Source organism: Muntiacus reevesi, chromosome 1, assembly GCF_963930625.1.
Source record: "Muntiacus reevesi chromosome 1, mMunRee1.1, whole genome shotgun sequence".
Classification (NCBI taxonomy): domain Eukaryota; kingdom Metazoa; phylum Chordata; class Mammalia; order Artiodactyla; family Cervidae; genus Muntiacus; species Muntiacus reevesi.
In genome coordinates, this window is record NC_089249.1 from 222,348,964 (window position 1) to 222,376,918 (window position 27,955).

Genomic DNA, 27,955 nt, shown 5'->3' on the forward strand with positions numbered 1-27,955 from the left:
ATGCTCAGAGAAGGGCCTTCACTTCCCCCTTCAGAGGGAACACCACCGAGACACTTCAACCTTGAACTTCTGGCTTCCATAACCAGGGGAGAGTAAATCTCTGTTGAAGCTGCTCATTCAGGGTGCTTTGTTTTGGCCACCCCTAGACACGCCCGATCGCCTGGTTAGTCTTCATCTCTGTTCCTGTGACCTAAGCTGTCACCAACCAGACTCAAGATGTCTTCCCCACTGCCTCATGGCTTCTGCTCACCCAACAGGTTAGCTGGGCGCCTCTCTTGAGGCAGCCAGGAGGTCACTGGAGTTGATTCTTCAGAGTAAATTGATTTACGGGAACTTGGCTGATGCCCGTGGCATTGGTGGGTGACTGGGGACCATGAGGGAGACCCTGTTCAGGTGTGAGCGAAGGTTGCTGTAAGGACCAAGAGATGCTAACAGGTCACCATCTTCTGAAAGCGTCCTGCGTGATGAGAGGGCAGGACCACCGCCTGGCCCCTGGAGTGAGCTGGCCTCAAGTGTCTTTGTGACCCCATGGACTGCAGCACGCCAGGCTTCTCTGTCCTTTACGATCTCTCAGAGTTTGCTCAAACTCCTGTCCACTGAGTCAATGATGCTATCCTCTGCTGCCCCTTCTCCTGCCCTCAATCTTTCCCAATATCAGTCTTTTCCAATGAGTCAGTTCTTCACATCAGGTGGCCAAAGTATTGAAGCTTCAGCATCAGTCCTTCCAACGAATATTCAGGGTTGATTTCCTTTAGGACTGACTGTTTCATCTTGCTGTCCAAGGGACTCTTAACAGCCTTCTCCAGCACAATTTGAAAGCATCAGTTCTTTGGGGCTCAGCCTTCTTTGTGGTCCAACTCTCACATTCGTACATGACTACTGGCAAAACAGTTTTGACTAGACCAACCTTTGGCAGCAAAGTAATGTCTCTGCTTTTTAATACACTATCTAGGTTTGTCATAACTTTTCTTCCAGGGAACGAGCGTCTTTTAATTTCATGGCTGCAATCACCATCTGCAGTGATTTTGGAACCCAAGAAAATAAAATCTGCGACTGCTTCCACTTTTTCTTCATCTGTTTGCCATTAAGTGATGGAATTGGATGCCATGATCTTAGTTTTTTTGAATGTAGGGTTTTAAGTAAACTTTTCACTCTCCTTTGACCCTCATCAAGAGGCATGATCCAGCATGACCTCATCTTAACTGATGACATCAGCAAACACTCTTATTTCCAAGCAAAGTCACCTTCTGAGGTTTCAGGTGGAATATGAATTTTGGGGAGTGCTAAAAAGGGTCAGGCACAACTTAGCAACTAAACAATAAGCCCATACCTCGGCCCTAAGAGTGGGGCAAAGGCGTTCCTCGTGGGGACCCCTTGGGGACAAGTAGGACACGGTATGTCCTGTGCTCAGGGGACTAAGCCTTTCTAGTTTGGTGGGTCTTGGCAATGAGAAGTCAGGGTCCCAGGAGACCCGGGGAAGTTGAGATGCTTGGTCAGCCTACGCTGTACCTCAACAATGGCAACCATGCAGTGGCAGAAGGCCATCGTCTGGGTCGTATGTCACACAAATCAGGTCCTTTGGCCTCCGTTTGCTGACTGGTTCCTAGAGGAGACGCTGATTGGCTCATGAGCCAATCAGAGATGGCGGGGCAGTCACATGGTACGCTTGGGGCTGTTCTCAGAGGATGATGGGTAGACCCCTGGAGTGAAGTGCCCTGGGAGCTTCTGCATCCTTGAGGCCTTGGTTTCTTTCTTGGGGGCTGCACCATGCAGCATCCCCTGACCAGGGGCAGAACAGTGCCCCCTGCAGTGGAAGCACAGAGTGTTCATGGTTGCGCCGCACAGCCTCTTGTCTTCTGACCTTGCTTTATGTCTGGTGGCTCACAATACCAATCACTGGTTAGCTTATGTTGCCAGACCTCGCCTGCAGCCACTGGGATTGGGGTGGGGGTGCTGGGCCCACCCTGTACTCACTGGTGGAGGGCAGCTGAATTGGAGGTCAAAGCTGGGAGACACTGGGCACTTTACTTGGGCTCCATAAGCCTCACTTTCCACAATTTGAAAATGAGGATATTTGTGTCCAAGTTCCTGCCCCACTGGGGGAAAGACCTGGCCATAGGGAGAGCTACTACTTCCATTCAATTCAACAAAAACACATGGCCCCCCAACTTGTGTTTGTGTGCTGTAGCTGGACAACCAGGATGCAGCCCTGAACCTGTCCTGGGATCTTTCCATGGACCTGCCTCTTTCATGGGTAAAAGGAACAGAAGAGAGCATTTCCTGTTTGTCTCTTGCTGAAACCCACAGCCGTTTGGGATTTATTAGAAAGCTGGGATGTTGTTTGACTTACCCTTGAGGGATGGGGGCAATGGGGAGACTAGCTCATCCTCTTTACAATGAGATTTTGTTAGAGCCCCAAAAGGTTTTTTTTTTCCCTATCCCAACTTTCCCAAATGGTGTCCCCATGATCAAAGCTGAATTGATGCAGGAACATGTGGGCCACATTTGAAGTGGGTTAAAAAAAGAGGAAGCTTTGAAACCTGTTTGCTTTTTCACAGATCCCAGGTGATTAGAAAGATATATGTCCATGTGAGGCAGAAGATCCTATGCTGGCAGTTCTTTATTCACTAACCCATGGATTCTCATGATGTACGGGAGTGGGGTATCATTAGTTACAATTTACAAAAGAAGATGCAGAGGACCAGAAGGGGTCAGTTACCTACCCATAGTCAGACAGCCTCTGGCTGGCTCAACCCTAACCGTGGCCTTTCTGCAGTCTTTCATCTGCACAAGCCACCCTGCATTTTACAGAAGCAAGGCTGGCGCTCAAGTTTAATGCTCAAACACCTCTGGAGGAGAGGCCACCATGCTCCCTGCTCTTATGGGAGTTTAGCACTGGAGAGCAGGTTTTTTTTTTTTTTTTTTTTTTTTGAACGTTAAGAACGAAGAGAAGAGGACAGATGGGGCCAGGAAGTCTGAGTAAATACAATTCCCGGCTCTCCAAAATCTGGAAGGACCTTAGAGTCATTGGTTGTTTCGTTCATAACAAATGAACCACACATGGTGACCACACACAGTGACCACACAGACTGAGTTTATACTGTGTGCGGGCACAGCAGTGAGCAAGGCATATGGTCCCTGGTCTGGCATGGCTGGTGAAAGAGGTGGATTTGAAACAAAGGTAAGGTTCAGGTTGGAGGGTGAGGAGCAATTGAGAAACGACAACAGGGGGACGTGACCTGGGCTTTCTGGAGGTGTCAACATTACAAGGGGGCGGAAGGAGAAGTGGGACAGAACCAGCTCTAAAGCTCTGCCATTCCGCCGTTCCCCTCAGGTTTAATTCTCCTTCCCCGCTTTTGGCTGCTGGACAGCAAAACGATAATCAGAGACCACGGAAATCTTCCTTCCATGTGCCACATCTAGCTTTTGGCCTTTAGGGTCTGCCCTTTGGTACTTCTGCCCCAAGCCACCTTATAACACCACCTGAAACTATCCTGTGTATTTAGTCTCTGTCCTGTCTACCCCCGCGCTCAGGACTGAGGACTTGCTGGGAAGCCATGCCAAGAGTCTAGTTCACCATTCTATTCTCAGAGCCGCTAGCAGGCACTTAATAAAGATGAGAATGGATGAGTCTCCCTCCACCGTAAAAATTCCCCGCAGGAAGAGGCTCCAGGTGGAGCAGGGTCTCACTGTGGGCCCCTTGCCAGTCGCCCGCGACTGACACGGTGCGTGAGCCAGCACTCTGCAGATCACACTTGTTGAGTGTCAGCTTGCGTGCCAGGGCCCTAGCTCGGCCAGAAGGCCCAGCTGGACCTTGGGTGACCCCCTCCTTGGTTCCTTATTGACGTCACCGCTTCTTACCACGCAGAGAAGCGCCGCCCCGCCCCCCGCCCATCACCTACAGCCCTCGCCGCTCCCAGCCCCACCCAACCCGACTCCAGCCGCCCGCCCCGGAAGTCGGCGGGTCCCCGCGCTGACCACGCCCCGCGGAACCGCCCGGCCGTGACGTCAAGTGGCGAGACCTTGACGTCACAGAAGCGCGGTGGGCGGTGTCGGGGCGACCGGCCACGCGTCGCCATGGCAACGGCGGGGTGGGACAGGGTCGGCGGCATAAGCCCCGCCCCCCCGGGAGGGTGGACTGGGCCCGGTTCCTTCTCAGCCCCTGCGTGTCCTCACGGCCGCGGGCCTCCGGTAGTCCCGCGGGCTGTGGCCCGGGCACCCTGGAGCGACCGCAAAGCGCAGCGGTTGTCGCGCGGCGTCACCCGTTGCCGCAAAGCGGCGGGCGCGCCGCCTCGGCCCCGCCCTCAGTGACGTCTCGTGCGCGCCCCAAGGCCGCCAGCGGCTGCGCAGTGGGCGCCGGGCCCTCCCCCGCGACGCTGGCGGCGTAAGCGCGGGCCGCGGGCGACGCTGCGAGACCGGGGCGAGCCGGGCGCCCGCGCGGCGGGGACGGCCCGCGCCCAACATGCGGAGGCCGGCGGCGGCGCGGGAGCGGGAGCGGGGACCCAAGCGGGCGCCGGAGCCAGAGCCGGAGCACGAACAGGGTCCGGAGCGGGGGTCCACGCAGCGCTGCTGAGGGAGCCCGAGTCGCCCAGTCCGGCGGCGGGGCCACGGCCGCGGCGGAGGCTGTCAGGTAACGACGCGCGCGCCCTCGCTGGCGGCGGCGGACGCGCGTCGCGTGTCCTGCGGCCCCACCCCCGCGGACCCCCAGACCCTCTGCTCATATGTCTCGAAGACTCCTCAGACCCCGCAGCCCCTACACCCCGCAGTTCGGACCCCCGGACTTCGCAGACGTCCACAATGTGGACCTGCTTCTGTGAACCCTTGCACTCCCGACTGCACCCCCCACGGCGACCCCAACTTCCTCTACAGCCCAGTGACCCCACACTGTCGACCCAACTCCTCGTTTCCACCCCCTTGCACTCCAGACGTAGTCGTTGTCAGTGACTCCCAAACTCAGGTCCTGCCACTTCTCACTCCCTACAGATCCTCACACTACTGACCTCACTGTTCCTCCATTTCTCACTCCAGACCCTACTGTTCCCTCACTTCAGACCTCAGTGTTCTCCACGGATTCGTCACTCCTGACTGCTGGCCTGTCCATCCCTCAGCTCCACCCCACCTCCCTCCTTCACTGCCCCCCCAAGTGCTCAAGCCCACTGCCCACTCCCCGTGGCCTCCCCCTCTTCAGCCCTCTCCGCTGGGCCCGTCGCTCCTCCCCACGCTGGCGCGCACACTCGGCCCTTTGTGGCCCTGCAGATTTGTGGGGGGAGCTAGGGGCAGGAAAGGGGAACAACAGGAGGGGTCTGGGCTGGGGGACCTGTTGTGGGACGCTCAGGAACTCCCGGCGCTCGCCGGGCTGCGCCTCCCCCTTCCGCCCTCGCCACCGGCTTTGTTTTCCGGAAACACTTCAGATGGGGCGGGGGGGGGGGGGGCGACGTCTGCGTGCCCGGCAGCCACACCACCCCCTCCCTGTCCTGCGCTTCGCCTGCTCCCTCTGCCCCAGTTTTCTCAGGGGAGGCGTTGAGGACCGGACTGGGGGCCTGAGGGAAAGCCCTGCCCTGGCGTCCGGGGCGGCGTCCTGGGCCGGCTTTGGGCAGCTGGGTTATTCGCTTGGCCTCCGGATGGCATTGTTTGCAGGAAACGGCCTGGAGGGTTCCGTGCACGTAGGTGGAGTCCAGCGTTCTCTCCCCAGCCCCCTCCATAGGGGGCTCCAGGCCCGGCCAGTGTCTGGGACTACCGGGGGTGTCCACACATCCATCCTCAGGGGCTTCTGGGCAGCTTCGTCCCTGCCCTGAGGGACATAGACAGGCTCAGTTGGCGTTTCCTGACCCTCAGGGGCTCCTTTGGCTCAGGGTGTGGGGGATGAGTGGGGAAGCACGAATCTGAGGGGAGGATGGCTCTGATAGGGAAGGGGGTAGCCACTGGGGGGCTGGATGTGGCCCCCGAGGGGAACAGACTGAGCTGCTGGGGGAAGTTTGTGGTCGTTGCCAGGAGTTTGTTTTTATCTGCTGTGTTTCCACCGAATTGTGACCTGCTCTGGGCTCTGCAGCTGGAGGTTGGGGTCGGGGGCGGGCTGACTATAGCACCCTCAGGAGCGCACACTGGGCTAGACAAGACTTTACTGGCCCATCTCGTTGTCTCTGGAGCCCCAGATGTTTAGTTCAACCCCTGCGGTGGTGTCTGTGGCCCAACCTCTGAGAAATGGAATGGGGGTGGTTAGTGTGGGCCGGGAATCTAGCTGGTGGGGGGCAGCTCCCAGATTCAGGGGCCAGTTGTGTCTGCTGCATCTGGCAGTGGAGAGAGGGAAGGAGATCTGGAAGGAGCTGGCTGGACCGCCATCCCAGCTGTGGGTGAGACCCCAAGGTCCCCAGCGGGCGTTGGGCAGGGCTCTGGTTTTTTACCCCCCTGCTGTTGGGCCTTTTTATCTGATTCTGGGTCTGTCTCATTTCTCTGAGGCGGGTTGGGGGCAGGTATCTGGTCACCTGGCTCTGAACTGTGACAGCAGGTCCTGTGAGCACAGACTCCTCTGCACTGTGGCTTCTGATTCCATCTGAATCTCCTCCTCCTTCTAACTACCTAGTAATTACCTCTGGGTTGCAAGAGGAAGTAGGTGAGGGTTTTTTTTTTTTTTTCTTTTTTTAATAAACTGAAAGCATCCTGTCTGCTCATCCAGCTCTGGGGAAGCCAGCCAGCTGAGAGGTGTTCCGGACAGCTGCGGGGATTTGGTGTTGGGTCTGAGCAAGCACTCAGGGAGGGCCCAGCCCTCTCAAGGCAGTACCGGGGACAGGGGCACGTCCCCTGGACAGCATGGGATTCCAGGAATGCCTTGTCCGATGGACTTGCCATGGCTGCCTCAGAGGTGCAGCATTTCTTTTCAGGGCTGTTGTGGGGCTTGGTCTCTGCCTTGGAAAGTTTCTAGACTTACCCCCCTCCCCGCCAGCACCACAGAGGCCTTACGGGAGGCTTTACAAGGTCTTAGTCTGGGGAGGGAGTTGGCAGCAGGGCTGGGGGGTGTCGGACAGGTCAGCGTGGTGGGGGGGCACCTTTGGTTTCCCTGGAAAGGGTTTTTGTAAAGGAGCTGTATATACGGGTTGGGTCGTGGTCACCGTCAGTGTCTGGTGTTTCTCCGGGGCTGTCACACCTGATGGGGGCTTTGCTGTTGTGATCTAGGCAGCAGGTGTGCTCTAGCCACGAGTCAGGATTCTTTCTGTCGCCTGGTCAGGGACTAAGGCCTGGAGGTGCAGAAGGTCCCACCTTGAGCAGTTCTGTGTCTGCCCCACCCTATTCAGGCACTTCGGGGGCCTTGCTGGGTGAGTCCTCAAGCCCCCTTTCTTTCTACATATGAGTAAGTGAGGCCCAAGTGACCTTCAGGAAGAGGACCTTCACTCTGCCGAGGCCTGTGCTGCTCAGGAGTGCCCCTGCTTGAGCAGAAAGGCAATGGAAGTCTCTCCTGCAGGTGGCGGGCGGGGGCACCCAGGTGCAGATCATGTCCTGTGTCATCCTGGGTCACGGCATGACTGTTCAAAGGTAGAAACAGATACACCTCATGTGTCACGACTTCACACTGGTTCATGACACACCTCAGAGTATTAAAAAGTTGTGCTTAAACGTCACCCCTGGCGTGATCCAGCATGATCCCTATTTTGGAGGTCCAGCCATCCCCACCCCAGGTTGCAGGGCAGGGTTACAGGGCAGTGTCACTCACTGTGGGGCCCACAGCCTCCATGGGACCTCGATGAGTGTTTGCAGTGCCCCTCATGCTCGCTGCAGTCCCAGGGCCCAGCTGATGGGCATTGGCAGGGCTCTCTGGGAGCCTGGTGGGTGACCCAGCGGGGCTGCGTGCGGGGCAGCTAGATGGGGAGTGGGCCGAGATGAAGAATTCAAGGGAGATAATTCTGGGAAGACCAGGGGCTTGAGAGAGAAGAGGGGTCCAACAGAGAGACGGGGCTGGTGCCTAGGGCACAAAGCCCTGAGGGCTCCCTTCCTTGTAGCTTCTAGAGTTGGCTGCGGGCTCATTCCAGGCCCACACTGGGAGCCTGGCATCTTATAGGAACCTGATCACACCATGTACTAGGCCGCACCTCCCCAGGAGCCGCCCACGGAGACCCACGGGCCTGGCAGCCCTTTGCTTGTGTGGCTTAACCTGAGGCACTGGTGGCTTCCAGGACCCCTTGTGCCCCCATCGGTGCCCTGCCTCGGCGTCTACTCTCACACCAGCAGGGAGCAGTCGTGGGGCTTTTTGCCTGGGCCTAGTTCTCCCTTCACCTGCCGGCCCCTGGACATGGGCGTTTTTCCTCTGAAGCTATAGGCAGGGGTGTCAGACATGCTCTCTAGGCCGTCTGTCCCCTCCGCCCTATGGGGCTGGAGTGGGTCATTCTCTAGGGCAGCCACAGAGGGACAATGTCCAGGCGTTGCCCAGTGGCAAGGCAGTCGGGTCCAGTGAGCACCCACCTCAGGGTTTCCCACCAGCCTGCTGCACCCAGTGAGCTGCAGCTGAGGGGCTTGCAGGTACCCATTTCAGAGGCTCCCTGAGCCTGTCTCTGGGCCTCCACAGGCCCCCTTCCTTTGCCCCTGGGAGCAGGAAGTCTGTGGAAGCAGGTCAGGAGGGATACTGCTCCTGTGGACCAGACATGGTAGCTGGCTGAGGTCCCCCCACAGTGCAATGTCCCCTGCTCTTGCCTCGGGCCGCCCTCCTGCTGGCCCAAGGGTGACCCGCAGGGTCCCTCCTGGTTTATTTCTGGTCTCCAAGCTGTGGCTGGGCTTTTGGGGCTTCATGTGTGGCCGCCCAGGGGAGAGTCTATGATGAGACCCTTGGCCTAGAAGCTCCAGCCTGGCTCGTCCCCGACTTGTGCCCCCAACCCAGGCATGCTGTAGGGCATGCCCGGCGTCTCTCACACTCTGGCCTCAACTTCCCAGTTCACAATGGTCATGCTGGTACCCTGGGGGCAGGTGGTCCCAAGTCTTTTGGAGGCACACGTATCTGTCAAGACCCACAGCCCCTGCCCCTGATACAGACAGGATGAGAGCTATGTGGATGGTGGACACTGTGCTGATTAGAAAGCAGAAAGAAACAGGTGACCTGTTTATCTCATTTAGTTTGGGGTATCTGAGATACAGTCAAATGTGTAGTTGGTGTGAGAGGTTACTGTTGAGATAGTTTACATCCTTCATATTTGGGTGTGTGTGGCTTATCACCATTTGGAAGCTAAATTTTCATTGGAAACACTCTATTTTAACAAATACAGAGCTTGAGTAGAAAAACATTAGGGCCCTGGGGAGTGAGTCCTGCCGGGAGGCTGTCGGCACTGCTGTCAGGCGTGGCCAGATATTGCTGATAAAGCGTGGGGCACCAGGCGCAATTGTAGTTCCTGACAAACGGTTGAAAGTTGCCTGGTATAAACGTACCCCGGGTGGTGTGTGGGACACACTTGCAGTAAAAGTTAACTCGTTGCTTATCTGAACTTCTGTTGTCTGTGGGGTGTCTGGGGTTTAATCTACGTCTAGCCACTCCAGGCTGCATCCTTCTGCTGTCTGTCTGGGGCTCAGGGCTGCGTTGTCGCTGGTGGGTTGGATTTGGAACCTCTGCGATCAGGTGTGGTCCTTGCAGGCAGCATCTGGGGACAGGTAGGGCATCTGGTGATTATGATGCAGCCTTTCGGCCAGGGGTTTTTCCCCAGCTCATGGCCAATCTGGGGGGACCAGGGTTGGAGTGCTGCCAGCTCATGGGAATAGATGGGCCGGAGGCCAGCAGGTTGGCTCGGGTGGGGAGAGCAGCCCGGGGTGGGTGCGGGTAAGCATGAGCCGGGTGGCTGCCCTGGCCGGTTTGAAGAGCGCTGGGTGAGCAGTGGGTGAGTTCTGTGTCCCCTCAGCCTGGGCCAGCGCTGCTGGGGAAGACCAAGCTCTCCTTCCTCCCCTCCCCACCTTCTCCCTGGCTTCTGTGTCTTCACTTCCTGTGGGTGCACACCTCTTGATTTCTGTCTGAAATGGTTACCGCATCTGTCGGAGGAGTGGGAGGTGTGACTCTGGCAGCTGCCTGAGGGTCGGACTTTGACCCACACTGGACAGAGGAGCCCTGCTCTGGGCCACCCGCCCAGCCCCACGCCCTTCCTGACAGCTTTATTGTGATGCCACACACTACACTGGCTTTAAGATACAACTCACAGACCATAAAGTTCACTGGAGAGGAGACCTCGGTGGTTTTAGTATATTCACAAGTTGTGCAGCTATCACTAAAGTCAATTCCAGAACATTCTGTCACCCCAGAAGAACCACAGCCCCCAAGAACCACTACCCCACTCTGTGTCTATGGATCTGCCTGTTCTGGACGTTTCCCATCAGTGGAATCACACACCTGTGTGTCCTTCTGTGTCTGCTGCTCTCACTGAGCATCGTGTTCTCAGGGTCTCTCCATGTGGTAATGAATGTCAGGGCTTCACCCCTTTTCTTGGTTGAAGGACACTCCTGTGTGGAGGGACACGTGTGATCACTGGGTTGTGTGGGCCTTGTAGCCGTTATGAGTAGCGGCTGTGGATGCCTGTGCGCTGTGCACACAGGTCTGTGTGGACGTGTTCTCAGTTCTCCTGGGTGGACACTGAGTAGATTGAGTGGTGACTCTTGTGAGGAATTGCTGTGTTTTCTATGGTGGCTGCTTCATCTTCTGTGCCACCTGCCGTGGAGGAGGGTCCTGTTTGTCCCCGTCCTCGCAGACTCCCTCTCCAGGTTCTGTGTCCTGTCCTGGGTTAGGGTCTGACCCTTGGTCGTGATGTCCTTTCCAGGGTTAGGGTCTGACCCTTGGTCATAGTGTCTCTACCTCCTCCGATCCTGGGAACCCTGGCCATTTTCTGGAAGACCATCTTCCTGCTGCCCTGCCCTTTTCTGGAGCGCCAGCCCTTCAGAGGACGTGGGCCAGGGCTGTCCCTGCCCCTTGATGTCTCAGACACCTAGGCCGGCCCGTGGTCTTCCTTCCTGGTGCCCCTCTGAGCGGGTGTATTGGGTGCTGGGAGGGACTGCAGCCCCACAGGGCCAGGTGCCTTGGCCGCGTGTTACCATCATCCTGTCCTGTCGTCGGTGTTTTTCAGGGGCAGAAGACACACACACATTGAGGAAAATGGATGTTTCGGCCAAGCGTGGGAAAGTTTTGAGAACTCACTCAGAATCTAGGTGGTGGGCATTGTTCACACGTCAGTGACGTCCTTCCAAATCCCCACACACCATGGGTGTGTTACAGGCGGGTCTGGTTGCTTGCTGTGCTCCGCTTCCCCCTGAGAGTGGCCGTGGGTCTCCTCCTCCTTGGGGCGAGAGACCATTCCAGCTGCGCCCACAGGAGTGAAGCCATCCTTCCGGGGGCGTGTGCTCCTGTGCTTTGGCCTGGCCCTCCCGCTGCTGCACCAGGTCTAGGGAGGCTCCAGTTGGGACACGGGATCTTGCGTGGTGGGTGGGTGCTGGTCCTCCCCCAACCACCAGTCCTGAGCAGAGGGGCTGGGTCCTTGTCTCGGATGTGCCGACCTCTGAGGACCCTCCAGAGTAAAGGAGCCATCTCCCCCAGCAGGAGAGCTGGGTGGGTGAGTGATGCTCGGCCAGCTCCAATAAGACGGGGAGACAGGACATGTGGTTTTCTGGCAGGTCTGCAGGTGCTCTGGCCCTTTAATATCTTTAATGTCTGCCCGCACAGCCCCTTGCCCTGGGCTGAGGCTACACACTCTGGAGGGTGGTCCAGCCCAGCTCTCCTATCCCCCTCCCCACCGTTCTGAGCTCAGGAGAGTTTGCACCTGCTAGCAGAGGCCAGCCCAGGATTCCATTGGGCATGGGGCAGGCACCGGGCACCATGGAGGCTGCCCTGCAGGTCATCAGGCGTCTCCCCCTCGTCTGGCCTCAGAGCCCACGTCTCGATCACTCTCAGGGCTCGTGTCCCCGCCCGGTGCTCAGCTGGGGCTCCGTCTTTCTCTCTGACTGACCAAGGTGTCGCCTGTCCTCCCTGCTCTGCTCTGGGGGTCGTGGACCCTGACACCAAGGAGCAGCCGTGCTCCTGGCTGGTGCCTCTGTGTCCCTGGGACGGGTGCTTGCTGGACTGGCGGCATGGTGGGCTCTGTGGTGGAGGCCGAGGGGCTGGGCGGGTGCTGGGCTGCGGGTGCAAAGGTCCTGGGCAGGAGTGTGCCCACCTGGCACCGTGTAGAGGGAGGGGGGCTCTGGGGGGCGCTGCCAGAGGTGGTGGAGGTTGTTTTTTAAACAACCTGTTTAGACTCTGTTTCAGAGCAGTGTTAGGTTTATGGCGAGTCTGTGGATCAGTTTGGGGTCCCTGTGGGTCACACCTCAGTTCACTGTCACCCGTGTCGCGGCTGATGGGCCGGTGCTGGTGTGTCATCCTCAGCCAGGGTCCGCGCTTCCCCCGTCCTCTCTGCCCCAGGCCCCCCGGGCTCTGCCCGTTGTCGGCTCTCCTGTGGGGGGTACAGCCGTCTCCGTACGTGTGTCTGTCTTCTCACTTATGGCCCGTGTGGCCACCTAGCCCTGGCTCTGTGCCTTCTTGTCCCTTCTCAGCAGGTGTTATGCGGGGTTTGAGCACTTTTTGTATCCCTCCCCGATCCCTCTTCTCCCCATCTCTCTCTCTCAGCTCTCAGTCGTGGGGGTTTTCAAGTGTGCCCAGGGAGCCAGCTAGTGGTCACTCCAGCAAGCACATGGCCTGCTGACTGCTGGGCTGGGGCCGTGGGGTTTGTCATGCACATGTTTAAGTCCTTGGAAAGGCTGCAGGGAAAGTGCTCCGAGTCCCACATCCTTCTGGGCTTGTCTGTAACTTGGATGAACCTGCGCGTCTGCCCACACCTGCTTTTCATGACCCTGAGCGTGAGCTCTGACTGTTTCCCTTGCCCTTCTCAATGAACCCTGCGTGTCCTCGCACAGGGCCTTTCCCTCAGGGTTGCTACAGCCCCTGCCTGGGTGCCCCCTCCTTTCCCAGTTATCCAGGGTTGTGTTCCGTTGTCTGTAAGTCCCTGGTCGTGAACCGTTTCTGCTTGATTTCATTTGGAAGCTGACCTCGTCCTGGGGTCTGGTCCCCGTTCTTGGCGCACTCCCTGTCACCCGTGTCGCGGGTAACACTACCTGTCAGTGACGTCAGGCTTCCAGGCTGCGGCCCCCCAGGCTGGTGCATCTCCAGATCCCAGGTCCCTTTCAGGGAGTGGTGTGTGGATGGCACCACCTGGCACTTGGGGTACTCGTGGCTGCTGGGGCCCAGGACCTGGGTGACTCCTGAGGAGGGGGACGTGTGTGTCCAGAGGCGCTTGAGGGGGCTGTGGCCAGGGTCGCCCTGGAGCCCTGCACTCCCAGGTGGCTACCACGGCAGAACCTGCAGGTGTGGTGGGGCCACCCCCAGGGGTGAAGCTGCTGCCACTCCTCCAGATGCACCCTGCCTCTGGCTCAGGGCTGTGCCCGTGACGTCAGCAGGGACTGTGACATCACTGGGTGGAGACGGTCAGAGAAGGGGGTTCCTGGGGCCTCTGCCAGGGGGCCTGGCCCTGGCCCTGACAAGATGGAGGACCCCCAGGAGAACGCAGCAGGTAAGCCCCCTGAGCTGGAAGGCAGGCCGGGGGTCACTGGGGGTGTGGGCTGGGAGGGTTGGGGGTAGGCTGGGAGCCCTGCCTGCCTGGGGTTTAAGTTCCCCACGAGGACCTGAGCAGAGTCCACACGCCTGGGGGGCCTTCCCGGAGTGAGGAGTGAGTCCAGGTGCCCTTGGGAGGAACTGGGGGCACACTGGTGGGGTGAGACTGGCTTGCTTTAGGGCCGGGTGTTGGGCTCGGTCCCTCCCTTCCCCCCGAGTTTTAGTGCCTCTGCTGACATCACACACACCTGCTTCCCGGTTCACCAGGTGTGCCGGGGGCACCTGTCAGCTTCCAGGCTCCTGGCGGCGTTTGACTCTGCTTTTAGTCCTGTGTCCACTCTGCTGTTCCTGCGCCCCGCAGGCCAGCCGGTGACTCGCTCTGGCCGTCCCCCCCGAGGTCCCAAGAGAGGACCCAGGAAGACCTCTGTGGGGTGGCGGGTGGTAGCTCCTGTTCATGGGTTGAGTAGGCGCTGGCGTCCTGTCTCTGGGAGGGTCAGGGTCTGGCCTCCGCACCTGTCTCCTTGGTGTCCACTGTCCCCCGCAGGCGGTGACCCTTTGGTGGCCACATGCCTGCCCTGTTGGCCAGGGGCTGACGGACGGGGCGGGCCTCTGGTGTCTCGTCAGGGCCACTTGGGCTGGCGGGCTGGGCTGGGGCAGCACACCCGCCACAGCTTCTAGTTTGAGGCCTGGTCGCTGTCCGTGTGCTGCACACCAGGACCCCCGTGACTCTGGGCCCCATAAAAACAGTTTGCACAAAGTGGGACTCAGACCTTAGTCCCTGCCTGTGAGGGATGAGTAGGTCACAGCAGCGGCATGGGGGACTGCAAGGCCCCTGCCCACCATTCCTCCATCGACGCGGACGCACCCACATCTTGTTGGCCAGGAAGTCTAGCCCCAATCTCCAACCCTCCCCTCCCCTCCTTTGTTCCCACCTGGTCTTCCTGGTTGGGCCACTGTCCCTCCAGACCTCCATGCGTGTCTCCTCCATTCCCTGGGTGGGGGCCCTACAGTGTCCTGCCACGGCCGTACACTCCCTGGCTCTTTCTCTGCTGCTTGTGGGCGGGAGCGCCCGGTGGGAGTGCCCGCAGTGTCCTCAGGCATGGAGACAGAAGAATGCAGACATCTCCTTGCTGTCTTTGAGCTTCCCATGGGCTCTACGACCACCTCTGTGCACCTTTGTGTGTGGGGGTGTGCGTCCGGACCTGTGTTTTAGTTAATTTCCTAGAGGAAAGAAAATCTGGCAGGAAACCACTTCTGATTGTTCATCCGGGGGCAAGGGGCTTTTGGTGTCCGCTTGTTGTGGAACCTGGCAGGATTTCAGAGAAAGGAGGGTTACCTGTGCAGGTGTGTTGTCTGGGAGCAGGAGGTACCCAGATGTTTGCAGGGCATGGCTCGCTCTCTGCAGGAATCTCACACTGGCGTGTTACCGAGTCATGGGCACAAGCTCCCATGCAGTCAGGTGTCTGGCTGCTCCGAGCCTGGCTGCACCCTGGCCTCCGGGCTCACCTCCTCTCAAGGTGTGAAGGCCCTTGTCCTGCCTCCCTGTGAAGACCCTCAGCCCTTCAGCCCATCCCCTGCGGGTGCTGTTCCAACAAGCAATGAGTGATTCACAGGAGTGTGTCTGGTGCTGGGTGGGGGGAGGGAGTGCTGGGGAAGGCATGTGTCTGGAGGTGGAGCAGGACCATTGGGGAAATGCAGATCAGAACCACCCCGAGGCAGCAGAGGGCTTTGGTGGGAGTGGGATAGTTGACGGGAGGCAGCCTCCCGTTCCTCCAACAATTAAGCTAGAGCCTCCACCTGACCCTGCAATTCTAGCCGTAGGTAGTGCCCGGGAGGGGGACAGCACGTGGCCTCCTGGAAACTAGTGCAGAAGCACTGTAGCCACTCTGTTCACTGTGGCCCAAGAGTGGACACAGCTGGGTGTCCTGTGGGTGAGTGTGTCCCTCCACACCCAGGAGCATCCCTCAGCCACGGAAAGGAGAGAAGCCCTGACACTCGCTACCACGTGGACAGGCCCTGAGAACACGATGCTCAGTGAGAGAAGCAGACACAGGACCCACAGGGCGTGAGTCCACTGGTGGGAAGCGTCCAGAATAGGCCGATCCACGGACACAGAGAGTGGGTTCCTGGTGGTCAGGGGCTGAGGCGGGTTACTGCTGATGGGAACAGGCTTCCTCTTAGGGGATAGAACATTCTGGAGCCAGAGGTGATTGTAGCACAACTCTGCAAGCATAAAGCAAGGTCTATTAAGAGCCGTTGATCTGTCCTCTCTGGAAGGGGTTGTAAGCCCCGTGGTCGTCGTCTCCAGATGTGAATAAAGATGTCCCAGGAACTCAGAACCAAGCATGCAGTCTCCACCCCAGTAGGCTTGCTGGCCGTTTTGTGTGCTTTTAAATTTTATTGGAGTAGAATTGATCGACAGTGTTGTGTTAGTAAAGGTATATAGTAAAGTGAACCGGTTACAGGTTTACACGTATCTACTCTTTTTTAGATTCTTTTCCCATATAGGTCATTGCAGAGTGTTGAGTAGAGTTCTCTGTGCTCTACTGTAGGTCCCTATTAGTCTTTGCTCTCTACTACATATTAATGTTTTTAATGTAGCTGTTTACTTGTAAATTTGTAGCAGCTGTTCACAGTTAACTCCCAAATCCTTGAGGTTGAACAGCCTCCCCCCACAGGGAACTGTGGGCAGTTGGGGCTCAGCATGGCCCCTTGAGGTGGAGGCCGCCCGTGGAGTGGGGGTTGGGCAGCCTGCTCTGCCCTGAGCCCCCGGCCCCTTGGTCAGGCTCCTCCCTCCCTCCCTCCGGTCACTCCTGCTGTCTGGCGCCCCCTTGGCATCGCAGTGGTTCTGGCCAGTCTCCCATAAGCGCGACCAATGGAGATGGAGGTGTAGGCAGAGCAGCAGCTGCTTGGCCAGGCCAGCGCCCCAGAGCCCGGTGAGGGGGGTCTCATCCACAGGTGCCAGGGCGCTGGTCTCAGGAGGGGCACACGCTGCTGGTGTAAAAGCCGCATTCACACGGCCCCAGGCTGGGCCCTTGCTCGGGGGTGGACATGGCCGCCAGGAACCCCAGCAGCGGTGGAGCTGGGTGCATGGGTCCTCGCTGGGGTCGGATTGTGCACGCTGTTCATGTGGTTGGGAAGCGTGGGAGCCGCCAGCTGTAAGCAGTGAGGTTTGGCCTGAAGCCCAGGCTCCTACCTGTCTGGGACTCCTGAGCTGTGCCCAAGCGAGGACTGGCGTGTACACGTGTGTGTGAGCACCCCGGCCTCAGTCTTACCAGCTTGTGGTCCTGCCTCTGGGCATGTACCCAGGGGGTCCCCTCTTTGGGGCCTGTTCTTGGCACCTGTGCCGTCAGTGACACACGGGGGCTGCCTGGCCCTTCTGTCCATCAGCACTGGAGGCTGTGTGGGCACCCATTCAGGGGCTAGGGCACCAGGCTCTACGGAGCTGATCCTGCTGAAACCTTAGGACCCTGGTGTTGGTACGCCCTACTCTCCAGGAAGGGCCACCTCTGGCCTCCCCTCACCCTGGCTGTTAGGTGGGCGTGGCCTTCACCAGGTGTCAGCCCTTGAGTGCCTGGGAGGGAGGGGCAGAGGTGTGAGCCTCACGGTGGCCAGTCTGGGCCAGAGCGGGGCTAGGGAGGTGTTAGAGGAGGACGCTAGTGTTTTCTTTCTAGAGAGATTCCTGTGACTTTGGTGTGAGAGAACGGGAGGCGGTGAGGGCCTGTTGGAGGGTGCACTAATTGTGGTTGAGAGAAGGGGATGGCTGGCAGGGGAGACCCTCCTCTGTCTTGGACACAGGGTGACTGGTCTGCACGGGGGTGTAGGGAGGGCTGGGGGGAGGGAGGAGCCCACACCACAGACACAGCCTGTGTGTCCACACCCCCTGACTTGGGCTGCTTCTCCTGCAACCTGGGGGACTTTTGGGGTGCCTGCCATCTGGTCCACAACCCCAGCTTTGTACTGGCGAGGCCAGGCCGGACTCACCCCAGCGACATGTGCCCAGCCAGCCCTGTCAAGGCAGGGGGCTGCTGGGCCAAATGAAGCCAGGCTGGTATTGGCCTCCGTAGCCCCTCCTTGCCTGCTTTCTGTCCTGCAGCAGTGGGTCACCCACCTAACCACAGGGTCACGAGCTCCTGGAACGAGGCCCAGGGACCTCTATGTGCCCTGGACATTGGGTGGGGGAGGGAGGGGCATCTCTGGAGTCCCCATGTCAGTGGTGGGGCCTGTCTCCGAGGCCCCTGCATGTACTGCTTTGCATCTGTCCTCTTCGGAGGGCTCAGTGCCGCATGGCAGGGGCGGGGGTGGCGCCTCGGTCACTCAACTGGGCATCTCCCCTGCCGGCAGAGCCATCCTGCAGCCCTTGGGGAGGGCGGGGGCGGGCAGCAGGGGATGCGTGGGATTCTCAAGAGGCCTGAACCTCCCATCCCTCAGCCCCTAGAAGGCTCCAAGTTGCACCAGTGCCTCAGAGATCTTTCCAGAAGGAGGTTCCACCAGCAGTGAACGGCCCAGTCCCAGGTCCAGCTAGGCTGTGCTCTGGACCTCCGGGCACGTGTAGCGGAGGCGCGTGTCTTTCTAACCTGGGCCTCTGTTTCTCCTCCAGCCGAGACCCACGAGATTTGAGCCCCCGGGACCCGTCAGCAGCATGAGTCCTCCCCCCGTGCGCGACCCGGAGGCCACCGAGATGAGCGCTGCGGCCGGGCCCTCGCGCGCGCCCACGTCCCACTAGCTGGAGCGCGCCGGGCGCCATGGGGTGTTAGCCCCGAAGAGCCGCCGCGACCGCAGGTCTCCGTGGAGCCGGATTTGCACGGCAGCAGAGTCACCGTGGAGAGGCCAGGGTACCACAAACTTATGGATTTTGACAAGAAAGGAGGGAAAGGGGAGTCGGAGGAGGGCCGGAGAATGTCCAAGGCCGCCGGCCGGGCCAGCCATGGCGTCCGCAGCTCGGGGACCAGCTCGGGGGTCCTGATGGTGGGCCCCAACTTCCGGGTCGGGAAGAAGATAGGCTGTGGCAACTTCGGGGAGCTCCGGCTAGGTGAGCCCCGCGCGATCACGTCTGGGGCCCTGGGGGCGGTGGGAGTCGTGGGGACAGAACACAGGTAAGTGCTTGGGGCTTCTGCCCAAGGAAGGAGCAGTTGTGCTGGGGGCTCCTGGCCCATGGTACCCAACGGGGCAGAGCGGAGGACCGGGGGCGTATCCTGCACAGCCCTTAGTGGTGAGCTCTGGGCAATCCCGAGTCCCTGTCTGGTGGTCATTGCCCAGCTCGTGTCTGTTGTTGCCAGTGTCAAATGTGTCCGGCAGCCCTGTGAGGCTGGGTGGAGAGGCCCGAGCAGAGTCTGCACCTTGGCAGATTCTGAGGGCGCTGGGGTGGGGCCGGCAGAGCTTCGCCGCCCAGGCTCCAGGGCTCCAGGTTCAAGGGCGGGGCCAGGCTGCTGATGGCAGGGGTGTAACCCCACCCCTAGCATGGGTTCCCCCCAGCCTGGCCCGCACCCCCCACCGCCCGACCGACCGCAGCTTCCCCTGAAGGGGCTGAGATTCAGCCCTGCTGCGCAGTTAAGCATCTGCACATGCTCTCACGGACACGCGCACGCACTCACACCCCCGGGTCCTGCCCTTGGCACTTGGGGCTGCAGCCTGAACCGCACAGAAAACGCCTTTTAAGAATTCAGGTTCGGTGGTTGCTCCGAAGCCCAGATACAGAACACTACCGTGCTGTGTGTGCCCTTCATGTGTAAAGGTTGGTCAGGGCTGGAGTGCCAGCGGTTTCGACGCGGCCCCCCGCCCACGGCTCAGTCACGTGGTTTCCTGCGCCTGCCTACGTGACTCTGGGTTCCTCACTCCTCTCGTCCTGCTGAGGGACCGGTGCCCAGGTCTGGGGTGTTGTGAATAAAACCGCCCTGGGGCGCTCTTCTAGAGTGTAGGTGCTTATGAGGGACCGCCAGACTGGTTTCCGGAGCCGGGGAATCTCTAAACCCTGCGGGCTGCACAGGAGAGCGCTGGATGTCCCACACTCTCCTCTGCACTTTGGGTGGCCCGCTTTCCATTCTGAGCATGTCGGTGGGTGTGAAATGGTGCCTAATATGGAATTCATTTGCTTTTCCCCACTGACTAATGCCGAGCCTTGTTCTGTGTATCGTATGTCTTGTTTTCTGGTTGTTTTCAAAGATTTCTTTCTTTTTTTTTTTTTTTTTAATTTTTGGCTGCTCTGGATTTTCAGAAAGGTGGGCACAGGCTTTCCCTACTTGCAACAGGGGCTATTCTCTAGTTGCAGTGCATGGGCATCTCGTTGCAGTGACTTCTTGTTGCAGAGCACGAACCCTAGGGTGTGCAGGGTTCAATATTTGCAACTCTCAGGCTTGAGATCGTGGGTTCAGTTGTGGCACATAGGTTTAGTTGCCCCATGGCATGTGGCATCTTCCCTGACCAGGGATCAACTGGTATCCCCAGCATTGCAGAGTGGAGTCCCAGCCAGTGGACCACGAGGGAAGCCCCCAAAGATTTCTCTTTATCTTTGGCTTCAGATTTTGATTCTGCCTTGTTTAGGTATGCTTTTCTGTTTATCCTTCTCGGGGTTCATTGAGTTTGTAGGATCTGCACGCTGCTTCATTGAATTTGGGCAAGGATTGCCATTATTTCCCCAAATACTTTTTCTACCTTTGTCTAGTCTCTTCTCATTCTCGTACTCCAGTCACTTATGGTCAGGAGTGTGTTGTTTTAATTGTTTGTTTTTGGTCGCGTTGGGTCTTCGTTGCTGTGTGGGCTTTTCTGTGTTTGCAGTGAGTTGGGACTGCGCTCTAGTGGCAGTGCCTCAGCTTCCCCTTGCAGTGGCCTCTCCTCTTGGAGCGCACGCGCTCTGGGGTAGCTGCAGCTCCCAGGCTCTGGAGTGCAGGTTGTGGCACACAGACTCAGTTGCTCTGTGGCATGTGGGGTCCTCCTGGACCGGGGATCTGCATTAACAGGCAGATTCTTTACCACTGAGCCACCGGAGAAGCCTGTCAGGAGTGTTGGATGCTAGCCCACAGGTCCCTCAAGTTCCTTTGAGTTTTTTCCCAGCTTGCTTGCTTTCTTCAATCTGGACAACTTTCATTTCTTTATTGTATGTTCACTCTTTTTTTTCTTCTGCAGCATCTATAATATATTAGGTACATCCACTGAAATTTTCATTTCATACATGATATTTTTCACTTTCATTTGATTCCTCTTATTTTTCCTGTTGAGATTTTTCCATCTGCTTGTTAATTTTGCATCTTTTCCTTTAATTCTTGAATATACTTAAAGTAGCTATTTTTTAATTGGCATATAGTTGATTTATAATGTGTTAATTTCTACCTTACAGCAAAGTGATTTAGTTACACATATATAGACATTTTTTTTTTTTTTTTTTCATCTCTTTAAAAAATTTATTTTTGGCTCTGTGAGGTTTTCCTGGCTGTGCTCAGGCTTTCTCTAGTTGAGGCTAGCAGGGCCTGTTTTTCCTTGCGGTGCACTAGCTTCTCATTGTGGTGGCGTCTCTTGTTGAGGATGGGTTCAGTAGCTGTGGCTCAGGGATGGAACTTGTGTTCCCTGCATCGGCAGGTAGATTTTTATCGACTGTACCACCAGGAAATGACGTTATTGCCTTCTTTTCTATGGCTGAGTGTTCCATTGTATATATGTCTCACATCTTCAATCCAGTCATCTCTCCATGGACATTTAGGTTGCTTCCATGTCCTGTCATGGCTACTGTGAACAGTACTACTGTGAACATTGGGGTGCTTGTGTCTTTGAATTTAGAGTTTTCACCAGATATATGCCCAATTGGAGGATCATATGGCAGCTCTATTTTTAGATTTCTGAAGAATCTGCATACTGCTCTCCACAGTGGCTGCACGACCTTACATTTCCACCAGCAGTGTAGGAGGGTTCCTGTCTGCAGTGTCTATTTTAAACGCCAGTTTCTAGGGTCCCTTTGATTCTGTTTTTCCTTCTTACGGTCCTGTTCGTTTTTCACATGTGTACTGATGTTTGATCAGTTGTTGGACAACGTGGGTAGCACCTGTGAGGTCTGGATTATGCTTCATCCTGGGGGCTCATCTTGAACCCATGAGGGGCTGGCTCGCAGCTCTGATAGGCTGGCCCAAGAGAAGACATTATTTAAGGGCTGGAGTCACGCCCCTCCCAATATATGGGCTCTCCGGGTTTTCAGCCGAGTGGAGGGGAGCTCGGGGAGTCTCCGTGCCCTGGATGCAGTGTCTGCAGCCTGCTCCTGCCCTGGGCAGCCCCTGGCATCTCCCTTCTGCTCACAGTGTCCCCCCTGAGTTGTTCTTCATCAGGCCTCACAGACTCTTACTCTTCACACAGTCTGCCGAGCCCAGAACCCTGAGGTCCACGGGGAGACTGTAACCACGGATTCTAGTTGCCCGCATGTGCGTGTGCACAGACCACACATTCACGTTAAACTCAGCTGAACCCCAGAGCTCACACATGCAGCAAAACATCAGGTTTCTCCCACAAGACCTAGAAGAAGATCACTGTTTACTGGGAGGGACCAGTTAGACATCATCGCAGTTTAAGCATCCAGAAGTGTTAAGAGCAGGAGCAGGCGAGCCACATGCTGGGAGGTGCTGTTGGCAGAGCACCCCCGGACAAAACGCCAGTGTCCACGGCACAGGAGACGGGTATGGCTCAGTCAGAAGACAGGCGGTGCGATTAAAATTGGGCGTGAGATCCAAACAGACACCTCCCAGGAGCCAGCGGTCAGGCGGCTGGGGGTGTGGAGGGCAGGACAAGCCAGCAGACCTGGCCAAGAAGTGATGCGCTGCCGAAGGAAGGCCTCTTCTGGGGAGGTGAGTGGGATGTGCTCTGTCCTGATGGGGCGGGGTGGCACAGAGCTCATGTAGGGCTCTTCAGTGATCAGTGTCGCTTCCCAAGGGAGAAACAGGGACTGAGTACAGACTGAAGGTGGTCTGCAGGCTGGAGTACTTAGGGAACAGGGGACTGAGGTCTACAACTTTGAGACGCATCTGAGAATGAACAGGTGACAACTGTGCAGCCGTGCGGCAGAGCAGAGCAGACCATGAGCTGACGAGCCTGGCGGCGAGGGTGCAGGCTTCGTGTCCCCGGCTCTTGCATTTTCTGTATCTGAAGCTTTCACAATAAAATGTTGGGGGGTCACAAGAAGCATGCCTGTTTTTTACTCAAAATCTGACAACCAGGACTAGATGGAGGCTTTCTCTCCTTGCCCACGGGCGTCTTACTCATCGGAATGGAAGAATAGAGGCTGCAGGAGGGGTCCCAGAGGGTACCCTTTCCCGACAGCGGCAGTGAATGGACCAAATGTGGAAAGATGGGACAGGAAGAAACATGCGTGACCCGTCCAGACAGCCTGACTGTCCATGTGCAGAGGCCAGAGTGACCGCTCAGTTAACAGGAGGGAGTGAGTTTAGTAAGGCTGCTGGGTGTACCAGCATGGATCAGCTGTATTTCTCTGTTGGAGCTACAGTGGGAAAGGAAACATTTAAAAATCTACTCTCCAGGTGTCTACAGGATAAACCTAACGAAGGTGGTATGCCCCCTACGCTGAGCACTAAGCGCATTGTGAAGCTAATTCCCAAGACACGATTCCTCTGCAGACTTGGGGGCCATGCTGTCAGGTCTCTGGGGAAATTGACCAGCTGACTGTGCACCACAGGGGAAACCAAGGCCCTGGAGAAGCAGGGGCTGAGCTGAAGACCCCAGGCAGGGGCCACAGTGATGGGAGACCCAGGATGGGGGGAGGAGGGAGCTGATATGACAGGCATGTGGGCCTTGGCTTCAGCCTGTGTGGTCCTACAGATCGGTGTCTCAGCCACCCCATGAGTGGGGCAGATGGGGCCAGCACCTTGGGCACTCAGACTGTCCCACTGCAGGGGGATGGAGGGTTAGCTGAGGCCTCTTCCCACGCTGGACCCTCTCAGAAGCAAGATGCAGCAGTGGGGTGATTCAGCATGAGGTCTCCTTGGGGGCACAGCACACCGTGGGGCTTGCTGGCACTCAGGCCCCAGAGGGTGACCGACTGGTGCTGAGAGGGGCAGAGAGGGTGCGGCAGGTTGCTGGGTATGCACACAGGCCACCACCCCTGGGCGCTGTCTGGGGCTTAGCCAAGGGTGGCAACTAGCAGGTGAAAAGCTGGCCTGCGCAGGGGTTCTGAAACTTTTGTGTTTGCAGTTTTATGAGGTTGAGCACAGTAGCTGGTTCTCCATGCACACCTGGAGGGTCAGGTGGCTGGTGAGGGGCTATGGGAGACCTCCTGCCACAGGCATGTCAGTTTCTAAGCCAAGGACACAGGTTACTTTCCTCCCAATGGGTTTTGTGCTAGGAAGCCTCAGGCTGGAGAAGGAGCTCTTGGCCTGGGGCCCTTGCTCCACAGTGAGGCGGTGGGGCTTGTCCAGCAGAGGTTTACAACTTAACTATTTGGACTTATGGGCAGGGTGCGGTTTGGGGGGCGCCCTCGAGGGTCCCTAGAGCCGAGAGGGGTGAGTGCTGGTCAAATGGCGTGGTGGAGGAGGGCTCAGAGAGCACATGGGGACAGAGACAGGGTGTGGGGTTGTGTGGATGTCTCCTCCAGGTCTCCGGAGCTGAAGAAGGGCCTTGAGGTCACCAGGACTCTGTTCTGTGTTCACTCTTCTAGATGGGAGAAAGTGGAGTGCGTGGGCGTGCTGGCGGGAAGGATCCCGCTGGAGGACAGGGGAGCAGCCCCCAGTGGGCGGAGGCAGGGTTGGCCTGGGGACGGGATGGGTGGGGGTGCTCACAGCCGGGGGGGAGCCCCTTGCAGGCATCCCTTTCCCTCCTAGACTGGGAAAGGAGGGGACAAGCACAAGGAGTGCTGTGGGGGGAACAGGAGATGCCCCTTGGAGGGGTGGGTGGTTCGTGGTCTCGTGGGCTGGAAGTCCCACGGACCTGACGTGCTGCTTCTCCCACAGGAAAGAATCTCTATACAAATGAATACGTAGCTATCAAATTGGTGAGTCCATGCCCTCCCCCTAGCCCCAAGCGGCAGCTGTCCCGATGGGCCTGGACAGGGTCGGGGTGGGAGGAGGGCAGGACCGCGCCCTGCGTACCGCCCATGCGTCCTCTCGTCCCTCCCAGGAGCCCATCAAGTCCCGGGCGCCGCAGCTGCACCTAGAGTACCGCTTCTACAAGCAGCTCAGCGCCGCAGGTACCCCAGGGCCGGGCGTGGGGGAGCCGGGGGAGCCCGCCTGGGCACCCCGCTAGTCTGTATGTCGTCCATCCGCAGAGGGCGTCCCTCAGGTCTACTACTTCGGCCCGTGCGGGAAATACAACGCCATGGTGCTGGAGCTGCTCGGGCCTAGCCTAGAGGACCTATTCGACTTGTGCGACCGCACGTTCACGCTCAAGACGGTGCTCATGATAGCCATCCAGCTGGTGCGGGCCGGGATGGGGCGGAAAGGGCGGGGCGGGGGGCGGCGGGAGTTGGGGGCGCAGAGAGCGGGCTGAGGCCCACCTACCGCCCGGGCACTGGCAGATCACGCGCATGGAGTACGTGCACACCAAGAGCCTCATCTACCGAGATGTGAAGCCGGAGAACTTCCTAGTGGGGCGGCCGGGCACGAAGCGGCAACACGCCATCCACATCATCGACTTCGGCTTGGCCAAGGAGTACATCGACCCCGAGACCAAGAAGCACATCCCGTACCGCGAGCACAAGAGCCTGACAGGCACGGCACGCTACATGAGTATCAACACGCACCTGGGCAAGGGTGAGTGGGGGGCGTGTGGGCCGGGCAGGGGATGGGGGTTGGGAGGGCCATGCTGACCTGCTGTCCCCCGCAGAGCAGAGTCGCCGTGATGACCTGGAGGCGCTGGGCCACATGTTCATGTACTTTCTGCGCGGCAGCCTGCCCTGGCAGGGTCTGAAGGTGGGTGGGCCAGGCTGGGTGGGCAGGCCGGAGGTCTCCCAGGTGGGCGGGCCGGCCAAGGTGCTGACCGCACTCCCCCGCAGGCCGACACGCTCAAGGAACGCTACCAGAAGATCGGGGACACCAAGCGGGCCACACCCATCGAGGTGCTTTGTGAGAGTTTCCCAGGTGAGAGTCGTCTCCCCACGTATCCTGGCCCCCTTGCTCTGCAGACCCCTGCCCAGTGCCCCCGCCCCGGGCCTCCACTAGCTCTGTTGGTGTCTGCAGAGGAGATGGCCACTTATCTGCGCTACGTGCGGCGCCTAGACTTCTTCGAGAAGCCGGACTACGATTACCTGCGCAAGCTCTTCACCGATCTCTTTGACCGCAGCGGCTTCGTGTTTGACTACGAGTACGACTGGGCCGGGAAGCCCCTGGTACGTGGAGGGAGGGGGGCTGTCACGGGAGGGGCCCCTGGCAGGTGGGGGCGGCCGGCAGGAGCCCCCAGCCGAGCCTCAGCTGCCTTTTGCTCTCCTGCAGCCCACGCCCATCGGCACGGCTCACTCCGACCTGCCCGCGCAGCCTCAGGTTCGAGAGAAAGCCCTGCTCTACAGCAAAAACCAGGTGAGTGCCGGGCTAAGGGCCGCACCAAAGTGTGTGTTTTGGGGGGGTGGTGTCAGGCGGGGCCCACATGACTCCCCGCCCCCTTTCCCCGCAGGCACTTAACTCCACCAATGGGGAGCTGAATGCCGACGACCCCACCGCCGGGCACTCTAACGCCCCCATCACAGCCCCTGCAGAGGTGGAGGTGGCTGACGACACAAAGTAAGGCCCGCGCGCAGGGACGGGAAGCAGGGGTGTCCTGGGTCTGCCCCCTCGAACCCTTGCCCCTCCTTCTCCACCCTCACCCCTTCCGCAGCTTGGGCCCCCTTCCAGCCTGTGTCCCCCTTCCAGGTGCTGCTGTTTCTTCAAAAGGAGAAAGAGAAAATCGCTACAGCGACACAAGTGACCCCAGGGCAGTGACCCCCGAATCCTCCCGCTGCAGCCCCCCGGGGCCAGCTTGTCCACGGCCGCGTTGGCCACAGCCGGACGCAGACTGCAGGCCGGCAGAGCTGCCGCCCCCCGCGCGGGGTCACGACCTTCACATAAGACTTTGGCCGAGATTTCTACACCTGTGTCTAGTCCTCCCCTCCGAGAGCATTAACTATTTAAAACAAGGAAAAGAGAAACCACGGCGGCTGCCCTGCCTTGCGCCCCCGCCCGCGTCTGCTGAGTGAGTAGAGCGGCCGCCAGCACCGCCGCCCGCCCGTTAGTGTCATAAAGTCCAGCTTGTCTCCCTCGATCCAAAGGCCGTTTTCTCGAGGGGGCGCTGCGGGGCGTTGCTGCCGGGGGTGAGCCCGCCTTGGGCCTCCCCAGACTGGAGGGGAAGGCGGGGTGGGGGCGACCCCCAACCAAAATGCTGCACCAAAGCCTGGGCCGGCAGGCGCGGCCCTCAGGGGTCCTGGGCACCTGTCGGTGGAGCCGCCGGCCCGAACTTCGGCTGGGGGCAGCCACCTCGAGGCCCGTGGGCGGCGCGTGGGCGGGCTCTTCGTGTCGCTCCGCGCTGCCGGCTGAGCCTGGAGACAAGCGCCTTAAAGCCCGTCTGAGCCCCGCAGGTGTGTGTGGAGCGGGCAGCCCCGTCAGTGCGGTTCCAGTGGTCCCCTGGGGCTGCGAGCTGCGGGTAGAGCAGCTGGGGCGTCTTCGCGGTGCGTGCGTCTAGGTCTGGCTTTACAAAGTGTACAGAAATGGCACTTCCGTTTCTCTGATGCTTCCTGGAAGCCATAGAACTTAGGGGCTTTTTTAAAAAAAATAAAGGAAAAGGAAATCAATTCCCAGCATGGTGTCCAGTCTGTCAAAGGGGTGTGTCTAGGAAGGGACACGCAAGACTGGGTGTCTGGAAAGGAGGCACACGACTTGGGGAGGGAGCCAGGGAGTAGCAACCCCCTGCGCAGGAGAAACGGAGGTGGGAAACAAGAGGACTGAAGTGGAGATAAGAACCGGGTTGGTTTATTGGGGGCAAGTGGGAAAATCAGTTAACTACATCACAGTGAGAACAGAGGAGCCACAAATACGAACATAAAGGATCGGGAACTTTGTCCCGGTTTACACAAATCCACTTGAAACCCCCACTCAGATTCCCTTCCAGGAGCAGAAAGGCCTCAGCCGTGTCTGGATGGCTGGGTCTCCAGTGAACCCTGCAGCAAAGCAAGGAGCTCTGGGATGGCTGAGGAAACGCCCTCTTGGGGGCCTAGAGTTTGCGCCAAACCCTCAGTGGGGTCGGTCTCAGGAGATTGGGCCCCCAGGATGGGGCCAGGGTCCCTATACAGAGAGGAAGAGTGACCACTGCTCTGGAGGATGCAGCAGGAAGGCAGCCATCTGCAGACCAGGAGGTGGGCCCTCACTAGGATCCGGCCACGCTGCCCTCTGACTCTGGCCTGACAGAAACCGTAGCGGC

At 58.5% G+C, this 27,955-nt stretch overlaps 1 protein-coding gene across 2 annotated transcripts; it reads left to right on the forward strand.

The window, feature by feature from the left end:
• Positions 1–4,354: 4,354 nt before the first annotated feature.
• On the forward strand, positions 4,355–27,329 carry CSNK1G2 (casein kinase 1 gamma 2). Of its 2 annotated transcripts, XM_065918535.1 has the most exons (12): positions 4,355–4,630; positions 18,189–18,620; positions 24,526–24,566; positions 24,692–24,761; positions 24,840–24,988; positions 25,089–25,323; positions 25,397–25,482; positions 25,566–25,650; positions 25,750–25,898; positions 26,002–26,085; positions 26,180–26,286; positions 26,416–27,329. In XM_065918535.1, the coding sequence occupies exons 2-12, from the start codon at positions 18,437–18,439 to the stop codon at positions 26,468–26,470; spliced, it is 1,245 nt and encodes a 414-aa protein (XP_065774607.1). In that variant the 5' UTR covers positions 4,355–4,630; positions 18,189–18,436; the 3' UTR covers positions 26,471–27,329. The 2 variants fall into 2 exon arrangements, with proteins under 2 accessions (XP_065774607.1, XP_065774608.1); XM_065918536.1 differs by lacking the exon at positions 4,355–4,630 and having other exon boundaries at positions 18,344–18,423.
• Positions 27,330–27,955: the final 626 nt, after the last annotated feature.

Coding starts and splice junctions, on each gene's coding strand:
- CSNK1G2 (XM_065918535.1), top strand. CDS start 18,437: ATGGATTTTGACAAGAAAGGAGGGAAAGGGGAGTCGGAGGAGGGCCGG. Junction 25,324..25,396: donor CAACACGCACCTGGGCAAGG/GTGAGTGGGGGG, acceptor TGTCCCCCGCAG/AGCAGAGTCGCCGTGATGAC. Junction 26,287..26,415: donor GAGGTGGCTGACGACACAAA/GTAAGGCCCGCG, acceptor TCCCCCTTCCAG/GTGCTGCTGTTTCTTCAAAA.